The sequence below is a fragment of the Dermacentor albipictus genome, chromosome 1, assembly GCF_038994185.2.
Source record: "Dermacentor albipictus isolate Rhodes 1998 colony chromosome 1, USDA_Dalb.pri_finalv2, whole genome shotgun sequence".
Lineage (NCBI taxonomy): Eukaryota > Metazoa > Arthropoda > Arachnida > Ixodida > Ixodidae > Dermacentor > Dermacentor albipictus.
The window spans coordinates 498529176-498546561 of record NC_091821.1 but is presented as its reverse complement, the minus strand read 5'-3'; the positions used below and the strand labels follow the sequence as shown (position 1 = coordinate 498546561).

The following is a 17386-nucleotide window of genomic DNA, read 5'->3' as shown; positions in this document are numbered from 1 at the left end:
AATTCCTGCGCAACGCTTAACCTTGCATCACTGGCAATGCTCTACCTTCGCTGCCAATTTATCGTTCACCCGAGGATGGTCTGGTAATCTCACTGAGCAGCTCTTTTGCAGAGATGAGGAGGCTACGGAACGTTCTTTTTTATTTATTGTCAACGGTTATCATGGATTCGTCGATACGTCATCTGGGATCATGCATGACTGTTAGGACTGAGCAGGTTGTCCTTAGGTGCGTCGAATCGTCGGCACAGCGACGGGCAGGCTTCCACGGTCGTCAGAAATTTTCATGTAGGGTCAGTGCGTTCTACATTCTAAAGTCAGAGCTGAAGGCTTCCTTTTCTTTCCACCAAACTGAGGCGATTTGTTTTATTTTTTAAATTTGGTCTTTACAATCGCTTTTACATTACACATTTATTTCGCTATTTTGAGAAATCAGTTCTATTCGATAGATAGTCTTCCACACGTGTGTTATCGTGATTACATATTAATCTTAACTCGAAGCGCGCTTTCGGGAAGAAATGCGCCTTCAGTTTGTCTGCTCTACATCGCACTATATCTCGTTGTAAACGTCTCCCCAGTGAAGTTGTTACATCGTGCTATATCTCGTTGTAAACGTCTCCCCGGTGAACTTGTTTTCACAACAAATAGAGAAACGTACACGATCCCCTGTGCGCACTTTTCACATAATGTACCGTGTGGGCTTATGATTTGCATTTATTCTCTTGCGTCCTATTGCTTTCGCTTCGTAAAGATTTTATTGTACTTACTGTTTAGTGGTGGATATTGTCGCTTACACATGTACTCCGCGTTTACATTATATTTTTTGTACGGTACTGATGATGTTGTTTTGTATTCTCGCTCTGATTGTTCATTCAGTGCTTATTGCTGTGATGTCGCCTTTACTCAACGCTCGATGCAGCGCCTGTAAGCTTGGTGTTTATTAATAAATGCAAATAAATGACACGCTCTTACTTAATTCCAGCCTCGCTATTTACAAATTTTGTTTGGACTCTTTCACACTTCTTTCTAGCTTTGCTTTGAATTAGCAGGTACTTGGCCAATTCCCCAGAGCTGGTATGTGCTACTAACTCCAAGATTCACATCTGCGTCTGCGAAACACTCCACTATGTGCTTGGCTTATTACTTAGAACACTTCGTAAATAAGAAGAGAATTTTGTCTAGATGTATAGTTTAGTTGAATTCGTTTCGGAGTGGAATACTTGATTGTCGATATATACATGTTCTAAAGCAATAAAACAAATTTTGTCATATATGTTATGAACTTCTTCACCAACTTCTTTGTGCAGGTGTATGCTTCAAGTATATTACGTATTACGCTACCTAACTCTCTCCTAACCCGATAATATCATTTGCATGAAAGTTTCACGATCCAAGACATAATGTAGGTATTGTAGATGCCGCCTTGACTGTTCGGATCAACAGACTGCTGGCGGCTGAAGAAGAGAACATTCTTAGAAAGGCTACAAGACCGGAAGGTGATCGCAATACCATTTATAGAGGGAGAAAAAACTATTGCGATATCTCTATACATATGCGACCAGTGGAAGTAAGCGGTCGCCGATCGGGTTTCCCATCGAATATTAATTCGATCAATGTCTGAGCGTAGCAAGCTCGCGTCGTTGTAGCGTTCCTCTTCAGCCATCGAAGAAACCCAAGGCCTCAAACTCGGCCAGAGCAGGATTGACCGTGTTCGTTATCAACGTCCCTGCGAAGGAGAGAAAAGCTGACGGTTGTCACATCGAAACCACTTCCTGGTCGGTGCACTGCTGTCGCCAATAGACGATTCATGTAACGCTGAACCGCGAATCAAATGAAACTATCAATAGTTGCAGTCTTATTTGGTCACATTTCTAGTACTGTCAGCATCTTTTCATGCATTAACAGATGCATCTTTAACCTAGGCTACACTGTCGAAAAAAAAAAAATAAGAAGTAAAAACGGCGCCGGTGTCGTGCTTTCCTGATGCGCTTTCATCTTTGTGTTGGTTTCATTGCGATACCCTATACGTGGGCAACACGAGGCGCGTTCCCGCCGTCGGCGTCGTGTCACCTTGCCTCGCTATTGGCGGCGCATGCGTGACGGGTTAGGGGCCCTGCAGAGGCGCAGAGCGCGTTTGGCAGCCACAACTAATTGAAGTGGACGCGCCATGGTCAGCGCTGCACTCAGTCGGCTGGCCGGGTGGCGCAGTTAGGAGAGCGTTCTGCCTTCCGCTACTGGCATGGGCGTCGTGCGCACGTGCACATCGTTTTTTCATGGGCGCCACCATATTGCTACGCAGTGGCGCCATCTATGGGCAGTCAGCATGCTGGCTTGGGCGAGCGCGCCGTCTTGCATGGCAGGTATACGCTCGGCGGTAGGTTCTGGCGTTTGTTTTCGCGCTCGTGCGGTCTAGTTAGTATGACGTGCGTCTTCTACGTGGTAAACGGTTCTGTGAAACGTACTGAAGTGGTTTAGGGCGTCATGGCCCGAGTTTCTGCTGGCGTTGATGTGGACGGAGCACGCATCGCGATGTGTGCGCGCATATTTGAGCCAACAATCAGCCTCAGAGATCAATTGTGTATTTCTGAATTTTCCATTCACTAATGTGGCCTTATTGCAGTATTATCCTCTATTTCTAAGCTGCGGTTTAAAAGCCATGAAACATAAGCGACGATCGCAACAGCACGGGTACCGTACTGCTACGATAGGAGCTGTGATGTTATACTTTGACAAGCGTTCAAACTATTCGCTGCAGGTTACATTGCGGGACTACTTGGTTCGATGGATCAGGTTTCCGCTCATGAATAAAATCATTTTGGCTAGTAATAGCAGCATACTCTACAGTCTGAATTAAGCTTGTCCAGGAAAGCGACTGTTTACGAATAGCGCGAGCATCCTAAGCAGTGGTAGAGGCTGGATTACAGATATCTTGGTTCTATATAGCGCATGGTCCAAGCATACGGCATCAACGGGTATATATCTATAAGCGTTGTGCGGCGTGACTATGCCAGATCGTGTTGCGGTGTTAGCCCGTTTTCTCTTGATTTTCCAAAAAAGAGGATGATAACCGAATTTTTTTTTGTCGGTTGTGTTTGTTCCATTCTCTACGACGCACTCATACGTATGACGCAAATTTTGTCCTCCAAAATAGCGATCGCATTATTTTAGGCGATCCCTCTCATATATTATGGCTGTATACAGGCCAAAAAGGCAATGTCGAAGCACACAGCTCATATATGTATCGTGCTGGTTCACCAACCGCAGTGATCGCTGTGTTGAGCAGTGCCATCGGCCTCGTGCACGAAGGCTAGCGTAGACATATAGTAATTTCAAGCCTACTAGACTTGAAATGCATGAGAACGATGCCAGTGTATCACAAATATTTCACAGCGCCTGCCACTTAGATGTTTCATGGTTGCCTTAGGTTGGCCGTACACGAGCATGCGCTCTTATATTTTATGTTTTACCCCTTACGCCAGGAGATCAGACAATGAGCTGATTTGCCATTTAATGCTGGTAATATGGAGACACCGGTTTTCGTTGTTGAATTAAAATCGACATAACCAAAATAGTTCACAACACATACACACACCGCGGCTGATAAAGCGCGTCACATTTATGCGCCCCCAGGACATATTTCCGCCTACTGTAGTTACGGATGCACCGAAAGGCTTCTCTGACGACTTTATATGAACAGACATTGCGTAAATGTCTCAAAGTACGCTCTAAAACATTCCGAAATCGTTCCGAAACACGCGACAGCAATCCTTTCTGGCAGCGCCGAGCCGGATCGCCCAAGCCAGAGAGGAGGAAAGGCGCGCCGCGCGCCCTATCCTCCTCGCCCGATGAAAAGGTGTACCCTATACAGATCACTGCTGCATTCCTGCTGAGCTGCTGTGTGTGAGTGCAAGGCCAGAGCGGAACCGACAGTAGAGGTCAAGCTACCCGACGTTTCACTGGGCGCTGACAAACGCCGCGTCGGCCTCACTTTGCACTGTGAGACGTCTGCGACGCTTCAGGCAACGCTCCTCGTCGTGACAGCGTAGTGAGACGCCTTGTCAGGCCGCTGCTTCCATAGGGTTTCATACAACAATTACTAGAGGGAACTCTACCGCTGCACGCGTTGTACCACCATGGGAATGGTGGAAAGTACATTGATTTGTCTGATCTTCGTGCTTGTGGATTTAGACGTTCTCTTGGCTTTGTATAGTACGCTATATAAATCTTACTGTCGTAAATTTCAGCGCAATCTATACTCTTCGAAATATAGAAGACGCCGCGAACACGCATAATTGCTATTAATTGCAACGATTGAGCTTGTCCAGGTGGCCAAATCAAAACGCGCCAAGCGCCTCAAGGCACTGGCATGCTCGCGATAAATTCATGAGGGCGTTTCATTCGTTTGTCGATGCATGCGTCCGTGACTTAATCGTTTCAAAATTAGGCTTCTGTGCAACACTTCCTGTGTTCGAATGCTGCCGTCGGACAATTTTAAGGATGTTTATTTAATTATTTATTACCCAGTACATTGTTGAAAATGAGTTTACAAAGTCACAAAGCCGTTTCATGCCAAGAAGAAGAAGTTTAGGCAAATCCATGTACTTCCCATAATTCCCATGCTGGTACAAACGCTCTCACTGCAGTACCCGTAGGCACTATAGCGCCAGAGTTCCGTCTAATAAGTATTGCATGAAACTCTATGGCTGGTTCTTCTACCTACCCCTGGCGACATGGAGGAAGGGAAAATGTAGAAGGGAGTATTACGTCACACAGCCAGCCTTTGGAAAGCGAACACTCTGTGAAGCCGCAGTGGTGGCCCAACACATGACATCTTGCGTCGGGATCACGCAGCAAGAATCGAGTCGAGTAGCTGTGCCAGTAGTTTTCATTCGGTGCGCGTTTGTTCGGCTGCCCTGCCGTGGCTCTTCCTGCAGAGCGGGAACACTAAAATGTTCCAGGTGTCATTAGGTATCGCCTAAGAGACGCGAAGGCGAAATCCTTGTAAAGCCTCCTGTAATTCACCTCAATCCTTCTCCATCCGCCTTAATCTGCTTTAAGCGACCAAAATCCACCATTATTCACCCTAATCCTTCTTAATCAACGTTATTCTATCCCAATCTATTTTAATCCACCTTCATCGAACTTAATACACCCTAATCCACCTTAACCCAACCACTGACCATTCATTATTAACTTTGCTAATGATTAATCATCCCTTATATACGGCTGGACATGCTTTGCTTCGCTTCTGGCCTTCCGTGGGCCACGTGATGTTTTCTGTACCTTACAACGCCACCTTCAAGCACAGAGATCTAAGGCTTTCGCGTAAAAACCAATCGACCACTTTGACTTGCGATCACGTGTTGGGCCATCAGGTTGGATTCAATCGCGTTGCGGTATGCTCCCGCTCATCTCTTTGCTTCCTCCACGCCTGGCGACAACTTTCTGTGGCAGCACGGCCAAGGCTGTGAAGCCGAAGCGCACCTGTTTCAGTGCGCCCCAACAGGTTGCCTCCTAATGAAAACATATGTGGACACAATTCTGGGTCAATGAAAGTTTACCAGAGGCGTTGTTTATTATGCAATTTATTTATTAATTATTCAATAAAATCTCAGTGCCCTTCCACACTGTGAAGAAGGATAACCAGCGAAGCTGTGCATGTGGGCCCCTTAATGGCAAACTGCACCTACACCGCGCGTCGGCCCGGCATTGCGCTATCATCGGGATCGGCTCACGTATGAGGTGTGCCTAAAGAGACAGATAACTGCTCAGAACATGAATCGAGATAACCCCGATGATGTAATGAATCCCTCTCGTAGGGGTTAAACGAGCCATGTTTTTCTTATTAAACGTGGATTTACATTTTCATTTCATTACTGAAAGTCGCGAGAAATGACGGACACGCTGTTTTCCGCTTCTTTACCGCGTTGCGCTAGCTAGGCAGCACGACTGCACGAGCGCATTGTCTTATATGTTAAAGCTACTGAAGCTTGCAAGAACTGAAATTGTTGGTTTTATGTAGCCCTGTAAGTGCTTGCACCAGCTGTCACGCACTTCATGCGTGGCTTCGCACATGTTTAATTGTTGCTAGTTGCTTCATGCATAACTCTTGATTCTTTTGACCTGCGAGGTTTTCACCCTGCCTCGTTTTTAAAGGGTCTTAATGGAATGATACCAAGCAAGTGCTTCTTTAACAGCTTTATTCTTTTCGCCCGAGGGCATCCTAGATATTGTTTATGAATTAAGTAATTAAGTAAATAATTATTTGCAGGGTATTACGTGCCAAAACCACTTTATGATTATGAGGCACGCCGTAGTGGGGAACTGCGCAAAATTTGGACCTCCTGGGGTTCTTCAACGTGCACCTAAATCTAAGCACACGGGTGTTTTCGCATTTCGCCCCCATCGAAATGCGGCCGCCGTGGCCGGGATTCGATACAGCGACCTCATGCTTAGCAGCCCAACAACACAGCCACTAAGCAACCACGGCGGGTCTTAGATATCGTGTTCTTTTGGGAAATATCTTTAGAAAATAGGTAGTTCAGGGCGAGAACTGCTAGTAGTTGCTGCATATGGCATTTCTGTTCCCTTTTTCGCTGAAAAGTTCGCGGCACGTTTGGGAAGTCATCACACCTCGATGCTGTCCGAGCAGACTTAACACGCCGAGTGATTTGTTTGTTTCACAACGCAGTCCAATCTTGCATGTGAATTTTGTACTCGACTGAATTATTTCTTATTATGCTTACACCGCAGACGAGTAAACCCGGCCTTGCCGACAGTGCTCATCTACTTTGACAGGCGCTGCTCTGCCTTTAACTATGTCACGTGGCACCTCTCTCTCGTAACATTAAAAAAAGAAGTGCTAAAATGTTAGGCTTTAGCTCGGTATGTTTCCAAGCAGCTCCCTTGGGGAACTTAAAATTGCCAGAACTGCAGCGGGAACAGTATACTTCCTCGGCGTATGCAGCAGAATTGCGTCGGCGGGACAGCGCTAGCACGCGCTTTTATTAACCCGTGCGTTTGGTTACTTAGTTTACTAGTGTACGCGTTTCCATCAATAAATTCGCAATTACTCTTGTTGAGGCGACTTTGACTGCACTTATTCGGCGATGTCACATGTATTCGTCGACAGAAAAATCACAACGGCATATGCAGACATCGCATCGTGCGGATTTGTTTGACATAAGTCTGCGCTAACGACGGGTGCTTATTATTGACGTACAGAAGCAGCATTACGGCAAGGGTAGATTTTAAGAAAAAACGATCGAGACCTCGCATTACTCAACGGAATTTATCGGCTTGTTAACATGAGCTCATTTACTTCATGTAAATGGGGCTCATGGCCTTTGTCTGCGGGACGCACCTGGCACGTCTGTGGACCATGTTGTCCCAAACACCGGTAACATAGTGTTCATACTCGCTCCCACAGAGGCCAGCGTCTTTCCTACAGCTGTCACCGCAGAAGAAGCAGTCTGGCGCCCGAATAAAGGAGAAATCGCAGCCGCGAACTTCAGCCATCCTTGTTGCAAAGGGTTGTCGTCTGCTACTGCTGCCGCACGAACTGTTGGAAGCGCCCGCTAGGCGGCTATCAGTGGCGCCTCTATAGGCGGTGCACTATGCCTATTGAACTATCTTCGGCATTTTTTTTTCTACACGCGGACATAATAGTGGCAAAAGTAGCCCTCAACAGCTTCGCTGTAAAATGTTGCGGAGTAGAAGTATTCCACTTCATGTTATTGCAGGTACTGTGGTTTTCCGGCATCCGTAGTCCTTTTCAATGGAGGAAGGAAAAATATAGAAGGGATCATTACGCCACCTAGCTAGCCTTGGCAAGCGAACGCTCTGCGAAGCCACAATGGGTTCCCAACACGTGGCCTTTTGCGTTGAGATCACGGACGAAGAATAGAGATCTGCTGAGACGTTCGATTCTCAATAGCCATTCCAGAAGATTTTATTCGGTGTGCGCTTGTTCAGCTGCCATGGCGTTGCTCTGCTTGTAGAGCGGGAACATTAAAATCAACCGCCAAATTTGACGTGCGGTCACGTGTTGGGCCACCAGGTTGGTTTCAATCGCGTTGCGGTAAGCCATTGTGTAAGCTCATTCCTATCATTCTATCACTTTCTTTCCTTCATGCTATTTTCCATCACCTTCAAACAACGATGACGTCCTCCGGTTGCGGCTCATCGACGTCGCTTACGTAGGAAAGTCTGCCGCGTCTTCTGAGTGCACCAGCTTTGCTGCCATACCAAGAGTTCTCAAACCAAAAGCTGTCCATGCAGGCCAAGAAACTGGCACACAACGTTTACGCGCAAGAAGGAAAAGTGACCCGCAGCTGTCTGTAAGAGCCGCATATCGGAAGGTCAGCAAGCTCATCGGTGTTAGTCAACGCAGTGTCTTCCGGATTAAGCTCGACGTAAAAAGTGGCACCCTGGAGTCACTGAAGCGCAAGAGCCTGCCTCCCCATGGCCCTGAATGCCCGTGCGAGAACCGGGAGGACAAGACTGAAACTTCATGACAGCTTCTCCCTCGGAGCTGTACGAAGAAAAGTGCATCAGTACTTTCTGCAAAATGAAATCCCGACAGCTGCAAAACTTGCTCAAGATGTGGCCCGCGACAGTAAAATGAACACGTCTAGAAGTAGCGTGCGAACGATGCAAAGGTTGCTTAATGATATATGCTTTTCGTTTCACCAACAGAAGAGAAACTGTGCGCTCTTCGAAAGAAACGACGTCATGTGGCGACGGCAGTACCTGCGTACCATCCGAGAACTTCGCACTGAAAAACGGTACGTGCGAGTGTCGGTCCATTGGGTAAGCATTAAAGCGTGTAGTTGAATACGTAATTTTTTTTCATTCACATAGCAAACTATACCATGAAAACATTGTTCTCGAGACAGAACAGACGCAACGCATGTTTGGCTTTAATTACGTGAAATCGTAGAGCGTTGTCACGTCCAGCCCAATACTATTCAGCGAAGACACGGTAGCGTCCAGCCTTTCGGTGCTCGCCATCGAAGCAAACACAAGCGTTCTTATTTGCCAGTTCTGTGCAGGCATTATTTCAGTGGAACACATGAAGTTACAAACGCCACTGTTTTTTTGCAGCCTCACGTCATGCATCATCCCATTTCGATGGTAGCAATGCTGCTCACAGCACTCACCCGGCCAGCGTTTTTATGATGCATTAAAAGATACGCCTTGGTTGTTGGGTAGTACGAACAAGGGGCCCCTGCGTATTGTTTGATCATATTAGCTGAACAGTGCTGATTGTCTCATTGCTTCTCCTATCATTCGAAAATGCGGTGTTTGTAGCTGATGACGTGCTTCAATTAATTGTTATTGTTTTTTCTTGCAGGCCGATATACTACCTTGACGACACTTGGGTCAATGCCAGCCACACAAATGAGAAAGTACGGGAGGACGCGAAAGTCACCACGGGGAGGGGGGGGGGGAGATGCTTTTCAGCAAGTTTTCACAACCGGGCTTTGTGCAACAAGTGGCAGAGGTGGCAGGCTGATCTTGGTGCACGCAGGTAGCGAGGATGATTTCTTAAATCCGGCGTGTGTCATTTTCCGAGAAGCGAAAGGAACTGCTCACTACCACAAGCAAATGGATGGGCCGCGCTTCGAGAAGTGGTTCACTGAACAGCTTTTGCCTAACATCAAACCGTGTAATGTCATAGTAATGGACGATACCCCTCACCATAGCGTTCCCCTCGAGAAAGTTCCGTCAACACGAAAGAGTGACATTCGGTCTTGGCTCACGGAGAAGTACATCGGATTTTCTCAGGACCACTTAAAGGCACAGTTATTTGAGCTAGTTAACCAAGACAAAATGATATATTCCGCCTCTCGCGTGGATGTTGTCGCTATGGCTGCCGGTCACGACATCGCGAGGCTTCTTTGTCAGTTCAATCGTATCAAACTGATACGGAACCAGGTGAAAGGTTACGTCGCTGCTAACAATACCACATTCGGCGTTGCCGGTGTCGCAAAAGTGCTGCATGAAAGCATCAATCTTGTAATGCCAGACAAGTGCCTTCGGGTGTGTACTCATGCCCAGAAAATCGTAGAGGATTCCTGGCAACGTGACGGCCTCGTTGACGCAAGCCTCGACCAGCTTCTAATTTCAATCAGATAGGATTCGAGCAGCGAAAGTGATGCGAGTGACAGTGAATTAAGCGGAGTGGGAGAGCTCAGGTGAATGTGAACACAGTCGCAGAAGGCACCGCAACATTGTGTTGTGTACTTGTGCATATATCAGACGCTTTTACTTAATGCCGCCGCACTAAAATCGTTTAATCCTGAAGTTCTACGTATTAAATACATAATATGATGAGGCACGGTGCAATTTAGAATTCAACATTTCACACCGGCCTGTATTATATAAGGGTATTATATAAGGTGCGCCTAAATATAAATCTATTGGCGCTTTTGTATTTTGCCTACAGCAAACTGTGCCGAAATCCTTTGGAAATAAAGTCTAAGATCGTTTAGGGGCTTACTTATAGTCCTTTGTAGTGGAACATCAGATGGCTTGTCATTGCGCTGCATTGAAACGCAGTCTGTATATATATTGTTACGGTCAGGTGCAATCATTTTCGCGAAGTCATCCGTTAAAGAACCAGAGCTGCATTCAGTTCACGTCGAACGATTCGCACCATGTCCTCTATCGCGATGCATGCTGCTGTGCGGCTTGACCTTCACACGTCGACGTTGAGGCAGTATTGGGAAGCCTGGCGAATGGGTGCAAAATGCGTCGGCTTTTGGCCTGCTTGAATTGTCGGCACTCTTTAATGATAGCATCAACTGTAGAGCAGCTTTCGCACATCAGCAGATTAAACTCGTCATCAGCAATGCCCTTAAGCCCGCGCCCGACTTTCTCAGCTTCTGTCATGTCGTGATCGGCTTTACGACAAAGTGCCAGCACGTCCTGAATGTACGAGACTTAGTACTCCGTGAAAGATTGGGCACGGGAGGCCAGTTTCGAAATGCTTTGCGGCAATTTTATGGCCGGCAGAAAGTTCCAGGATCCTTGGGTTGCACAATTACAATCGAAGGTGACAGCGATGTAGCTGGCAGTGACGTTGACGTTGGAGGCGTCCAACGGTGACGTTGGTGGCGGCAACGACGTTGATCCCGCGTGCTCACCGTCATTCGTGATGCCTACGGTGATGTGACGCCCATTGGGGAGCTAGGTTTCCAACCGTGGTACCCAGCACCTCCACCAATGTGTTACGGGGATGTTGCGAGTATAGAAAGACTACATTTACAATATTTATATATAGGATTAGTCAGAGTAGTTAAGATTGCTGACCAACAACAACGCGCAGCAGCCAGCGTCCCCAATCTACTTCCTCTCTCTTATTTCGTCCTCCCATAACAATATATATATATATATATATATATATATATATATATATATATATATATATATATATATATATATATATATATATATATATATATATATATATATATATATATATATATATATATATATATATATATTAGTGTGTGGGTGGGTGTGTGTGTGTGTGGGTGTGTTTGGAGAACGATCGTGCACACTTACGAAAATTGCATCTTTAATGTTTTTAACGTTTCGGCCGTGGCACGGCCTTCGTCAGAGTACAAACTTTACAACGGGGCTTATTGCAGGGATGACAACCTGCAATAGCAATCGCTTTATAGCCTTCGAAGAGGTTACTAGGTCACGCAGATTCCTAGAGCGACGATATACAACTCTTGACGATTCCGTGAAAGTGTGTTTAAGACGGTGGCTTTGTGTTAGTAAGTTATAATGCTTCCTGAGAATGTGGGACACGTTAGGAATAGATGCAGAGTGTGTTAGGATAAGGTTAGTTCGGGGAATTGGCGCCGATCGCTTGTCCGTGCAGATGAGTTCCTTCCGGTCGAGACAGCCGGCCCGTTTAAGGGCATCGCCAATTATTTGTGAAGGGTATTTCTGTACGGTTAGTGCATCACGAAGCTGGTTACAGTTGCGAGTGAATTCACTATTGTCCGAACAAATTCTTTTGAACCGGATAGCTTGGCTGATCCCTCAGCATAAACTTTCTTGACCTCTCGGTATCTCTGTGCAATGGTAACTTAACGACAAATCTTTACAGAAAGCCCACTGAACGACAGCGATATCTGCATCTTAAAAGCAGTCATGTCAAGCATTGCAAAACGAGCATTCCCTACAGCCCCTAAGGTAAGAAAGTTAAGACCGCGTGGGAAAGCCCCTAAATTCGGACCGCTGGAGGACACGTAATAACGCCCGCTGGAATCTGCACGGCGAGAATTATCATTCGTGACCGGACCTACCCTGCCACTTTAGTTATGCTCCTACAGTGTTCAAGAGACATCATTCTGGGCATGGCCGGACTTTCTGAACCAACACAACGCAGTCATTCACTTGAAGTCGAAGTGGATAGCGCTATCCGAAGATCAAGCGATACCGCTGGAGAGTGCTCGTAGTCACCATGCCTTGAATGTGCCCAAAATCAAGTGAGCATCCCGCCTCACTCCAGCATTGGCGCACCAAAATACCCGCAGACGTTGAAGGCGTCATCGAGTGCGACAAACGCCTAGTGCTCGACCGTGAAATTTGCGTCGAAAGAGGAATCGCTCGACTGCACGGAAGACAAACGGAAGTGATGCTGACAAACTTCAGCCAAGAGTTCAAGCACATCTACAAGGGCGCGACGATCGCATACATCGGCGAAATTGTAGAAGCCAGCAATGTGTTCATCTTCTCGGATTCTGCCGCATCTACCCCGACGACCATAGTTCCCGAACCAGACTTCGACATCAATCCAAATCTCCCCATGTGTAAGGAGCAACAGCTCAAAACTCTTCTCCCATTATACAAAGACTGCTTTACGACGGCATCGAGGATTTGATAAATGCCAGTTGCAAGGCATCGCATAATAACCGAAAAATCTGCTCAACGACTCTGCTGGAGCCCTTACGAAGTTTCGGCGCGAGATAGTGAAGGTAAAAGGCAACAAGTCGATGAAATGCTGCGCGACGACATCATCCAGCTGTCCAAAAGCCTGTAGGCATCTCTGTAGTCTTGGTGAAGAAAAAGGAAGGAACCCTCCCTATCTTCGTCGATCATCGTCGGTTGAACAAGATTACAAAGAAGGATGTATGACCCCTTTCACGCATCGACGACGCATTGGATCGGATTTGCAACGCTAAGTACATCTTGTCGATGGATCTCAAGACTGGCTACTCGCAAATAGAAGTCGACTAGAGGAATCGCGAGAACTTGTTCATTACGCCGGATGGCCTCTGTGAGTTCAAGGTTATGCCATTCGGACTGTGATCGGTGCCTGCAACGTTCCAGCGCGTGATAGACATGGTGTTAGCAAGGTTGATGTAGCAGACTTGTTTCATGTACTTAGATGACGTCTTCGTCCTCGCTGGGAATTTCAGCGGTCACTTTAGGCACCTTGGGACAGTACTAGGGGCCTTCAATTGTAAGGCATGCTCACTGACTTGGACAGGCAAAGCAGAAGCGTGGGTCTAAAAATTAATCTGCAGAAAACTAAAGTAATGTTTAAAAGTCTCAGAAGAGAACAGCAATTTGCGGTAGGCAGCGAGTGACTGGAAGTTGTAAGGGAATACATCTACTTAGGACAGCTAGTGACCGCAGATCCGGATCCTGAGACTGAAATAATCAGAAGAATAGGAATGGGCTGGGGTGCGTTTGGCACGCATTCTCAGATGATGAACAGCAGGTTGCCATTATCCCTCAAAAGAAAAGTATAACAGCTGTCTCTTACCAGTACATGTTCAGTCTTACAATTGCGTCCTTACAATTCACAGTCGAGGAAGAAAAAGATGGCGAGCTTCCTTTTCTGGACGTCCTCGTAAAACGTGGCAGGCGCAGTCTGGGATTCACCGTGTACAGAAAGAGCACACACACAGGCAGGTATCTGCATTTTAATTCAGTGCACCCGATAAACCAGAAGAGATCGGTAGTAGCCTCTCTTGTCGGCAGAACCAAGCGTATCTGCACAACGCCACAAAGCCGTGCTGCCGACCTACAAGAGGTCCACCGTAATCTCTCGGCATGTGGCTACCCGAAGTCGTTTGTGAACTCGGTGGAACGCCATCTGTCTCAGCCCCAAAGGCCTGACTGTGTGCTCCCAATAAAACGCGCCCCCACACCGTATGTGCCCGGTGTGAGCGAGGGCTTAGCCCGCGTTCTACGTGGCTATGACGTCCAGGTAGCTCACGTACCGTCCCAAAAATTACGCCACCGGCTGGTAAACGTGAAAGACAAGCTTCCAAACACTATGTTTCCTGGAATCGTCTACGGGATTCCATGTGAAGACTGCGACTGCGTATATATCGGCGAGACAGGAAATTTCGAACAGCGGTTGAAGCAGCATATCAACGATGTAAAAAAGAAAAAGTCGCCTCAAACGCCTTGGCAGAGCATGCAGATGACTTGGACCACAGGATTGATTGGGATAACACCAAGATATTAGAAAAAGAAAGAAATTTGACGTCAAGACACCACTTGGAATCTCTCCTAATCCAAATGACAGATAACACCCTCAACCGGAATGACGGAACCCTCCCCCCCATCTACACGCGCTGCTTACATCATATTTTAAAACCATATAAACATTGTATCGCACGCCCTTGATTTCATTGTGAACAAGGCTCCCGTCAGGGGAGCCGAAACGTCTTTTCTTGTATTCATTCAGTGGTCGGTGTCCTTCTTTCTTTTTTACCCTTCTTCATGTTCAGTCTCCGTGGGCAAGGATAAGTACCAGTCTGTAGTAAGCGTAATTTAAGTGCCTGAGCCCTGTTTATCCAGAGACGTATACAGAGCCTTATTGCCAAGATTGCGGTGCTTTAGCCACGCTCGAACACATGCTCTGGTCTTGCGAAAGAACTTAAGACTCGGCGATCAAGGATGCGTCCAGGTGGGAGGCTGCACTTCGCAGCCCGGACCTGGATGAACAATTCTGGGCTGTCCAGCAGGCTCACGATGTGGCCGTGAGGCTTGGCCTTCCGGTCCCGACGTGGGAGCGGCCCGCTTAGTGATTAATTATCACTACTTGCAGGACCAAATAAAGTTTTCCTTCCTTCCTTCCTTACCAGTACATACGTACGGGGCAGAAACCCGGAGGCTTACGAAAAGGATTCTACTTAAATTGAGGACGACGCAACTAGCTATGGAAGAATGATGGGTGTAACGTTAAGGGATAAGAAAAGAGCAGATTGGGTGAGGGAATGAACGCGAGTTAACGACATCTTAGTTGAAATCAAGAAAAAGAAATTGGCATGGGCAGGGCATGTAATAAGGAGGGAAGATAACCGGTGGTCATTAAGAGTTATGGACTGGATTCCAAGAGAATGGAAGCGTAGCAGGAGGCGGCTGGAAGTTAGGTGGACGGATGAGATTAAGAAATTTTCAGGGACAGCATGGCCACGATTAACACATGACCGGGGTAGTTGGAGAAGTATGGGAGATACCTTTGGTCTGCAGTGGGCGTAGCCAGGCTGATGATGATGATGATGAGAGGCCCTCATATCATCAGGGTTCACATTGAAGCCGGAAAAGTGCCGCTTCGATTTCGGCGAGCATCTGTTTTTGAGCCACGTCATCAGCAGACCTGGAGTCCACACTGACCCCGCAGAAGACATCTGCCATCGCTAACTTCCCACAGCCCACCGACAAGAAGAGAGTCGCAGATTCCTTGGCTTGTGTGACTATTACAGGTGCTTCAAGAACATTTCGCGCATCGCCGAGCCATTAAATTCTCTCACGAAAGCAGTTGTCGATTTCAAGTGGCAAGCACCGCAAGCCTTCCAAGAGCTTTAACAGGGCCTGCAGTCACCACCAGTGCTCGCCCACTTCGACGACGGCGCCTACACTGACGGAAGTATCCTTATGTCTCGGCGCCGTCCTATATTTAAAACGAAAGACGGATTTTAAAAGGTGATTGCTTACGTTAGTCGGTCGCTGTCCGAACCGGAAGTCGATTATTCCACGACGGAAAAGGAAGGCCTTGCCATCATTTGGGCTACCATGAAATTCCGCCCTTACCTTTATGGCAGGCCCTTTAGAGTCGTAAGCGACCACCACGCCTTGTGTTGGCTTTTAAAGGACCCTTCCGGAGGCGTCACACGATTGAGTTTGGGATTTCAGGAATTTAATATAGCCATCATCTACAAATCCTGACGGAAGCACTCTGATGCCGACTGCCTATCAAGCGCCCCTATTGAACCACCGCCGCAAGACGACAAGAATAACGACGCCTTCCTAGGAACAATGAGCGCGGAAGACTTCGCTGCAGCAACGAGCAGACCCGGAGTTAAAAAATCCCGTCGAGTATTTTCGAGGCTACACCAACGTTCTTCCTACAGCATTTAGGCGAGGATTGTCTTCATTTTTCCTGCAAAACAACGCCCTCGTAAAGAACTTAATTCTCACAAGTACGCGCAAACTACCTTCTTGTTCCCTCAGCACTGCGTACAGAAGTATTGCAAGCCCTACATATGGCGATCCGACCGCTAGGTACCTCGCATTTTCCCGGATGCTATCGAGGATAGAGAATATATATTACTGGCCACGTCTGACCGCCGACGTCACCCGTTACCTCAAAACATGCCTAGACCAGTGGCGTAACCAGAAATCTTGTTCGGGGGGAGGGGGGGGCTGTTGCATCACGGCCTACTCCTTATAGAATTTATTGAGGGATCAAATACATGAATAATAACTGCATTGCCATTCCCAAATTTGCTGCAAACGAAATTTTGAACGCTATCCACTGTCAAGACAAGCAAAATATGTATTTTTTCACAAAAGAATGTACTCGTATGTCCCGAAAGTTATGCCAGAAATAGCTGATATCAATGCTTCCAGGTTTTTTGTCTATTCAATAGGTAAAGAAAATATTACAGGAAATTTAGCACTACATCAGTACGAAACCAGCAAAGGAGTGCATGCCGCTGATATGAAAAATGTGAAGGCCATGAAGTGAACAGGTTGAGGTCAAATACTTTAATGGAACTTCGTCATTCAACAACCTTGGTTACATTTTGTACATATGCAACGGCCAGGGAAAAATCTCAATGACGCTGTCCTTTGTATCAACGTATTGCACAGGAGCAGCCGTCACCGATCGTGCATTGTGAGTAATTGCACTGAAATTATAGTCGCTACAGAGAGCACATATAAAGAGCAGTTGTGCAAAATATACGAGGGCGAGTCAAGTGAAAGTGAGCAAATCCGAATATATGACTAATGGGGTACTTTATTGAAAAGTAGTCTCCATGAGCATTTAGCCTAGCGAGCCACGTGATTCCCGTCTCATAAAATTCCTTGGATTGTTGCTTCGAAAAGTCTGTAACTGACTATT

General features: G+C 46.8%; 1 protein-coding gene across 7 annotated transcripts in view; it reads right to left on the bottom strand.

Annotated features, from left to right (window-relative positions):
* Positions 1 to 1489: 1489 nt before the first annotated feature.
* The window catches only part of LOC135920337 (uncharacterized transporter YutK-like), a 278506-nt gene continuing 262609 nt past the window's right edge, over positions 1490 to 17386 (bottom strand). For all 7 annotated transcript variants that reach the window (XM_065454550.2, XM_065454549.1, XM_065454551.1 and 4 more), the window contains one exon: positions 1490 to 1723. In XM_065454550.2, coding sequence (XP_065310622.1) covers positions 1653 to 1723 — 71 coding nt within the window. In that variant the 3' untranslated portion in view covers positions 1490 to 1652. The remainder of the gene's footprint in view (positions 1724 to 17386) is intronic.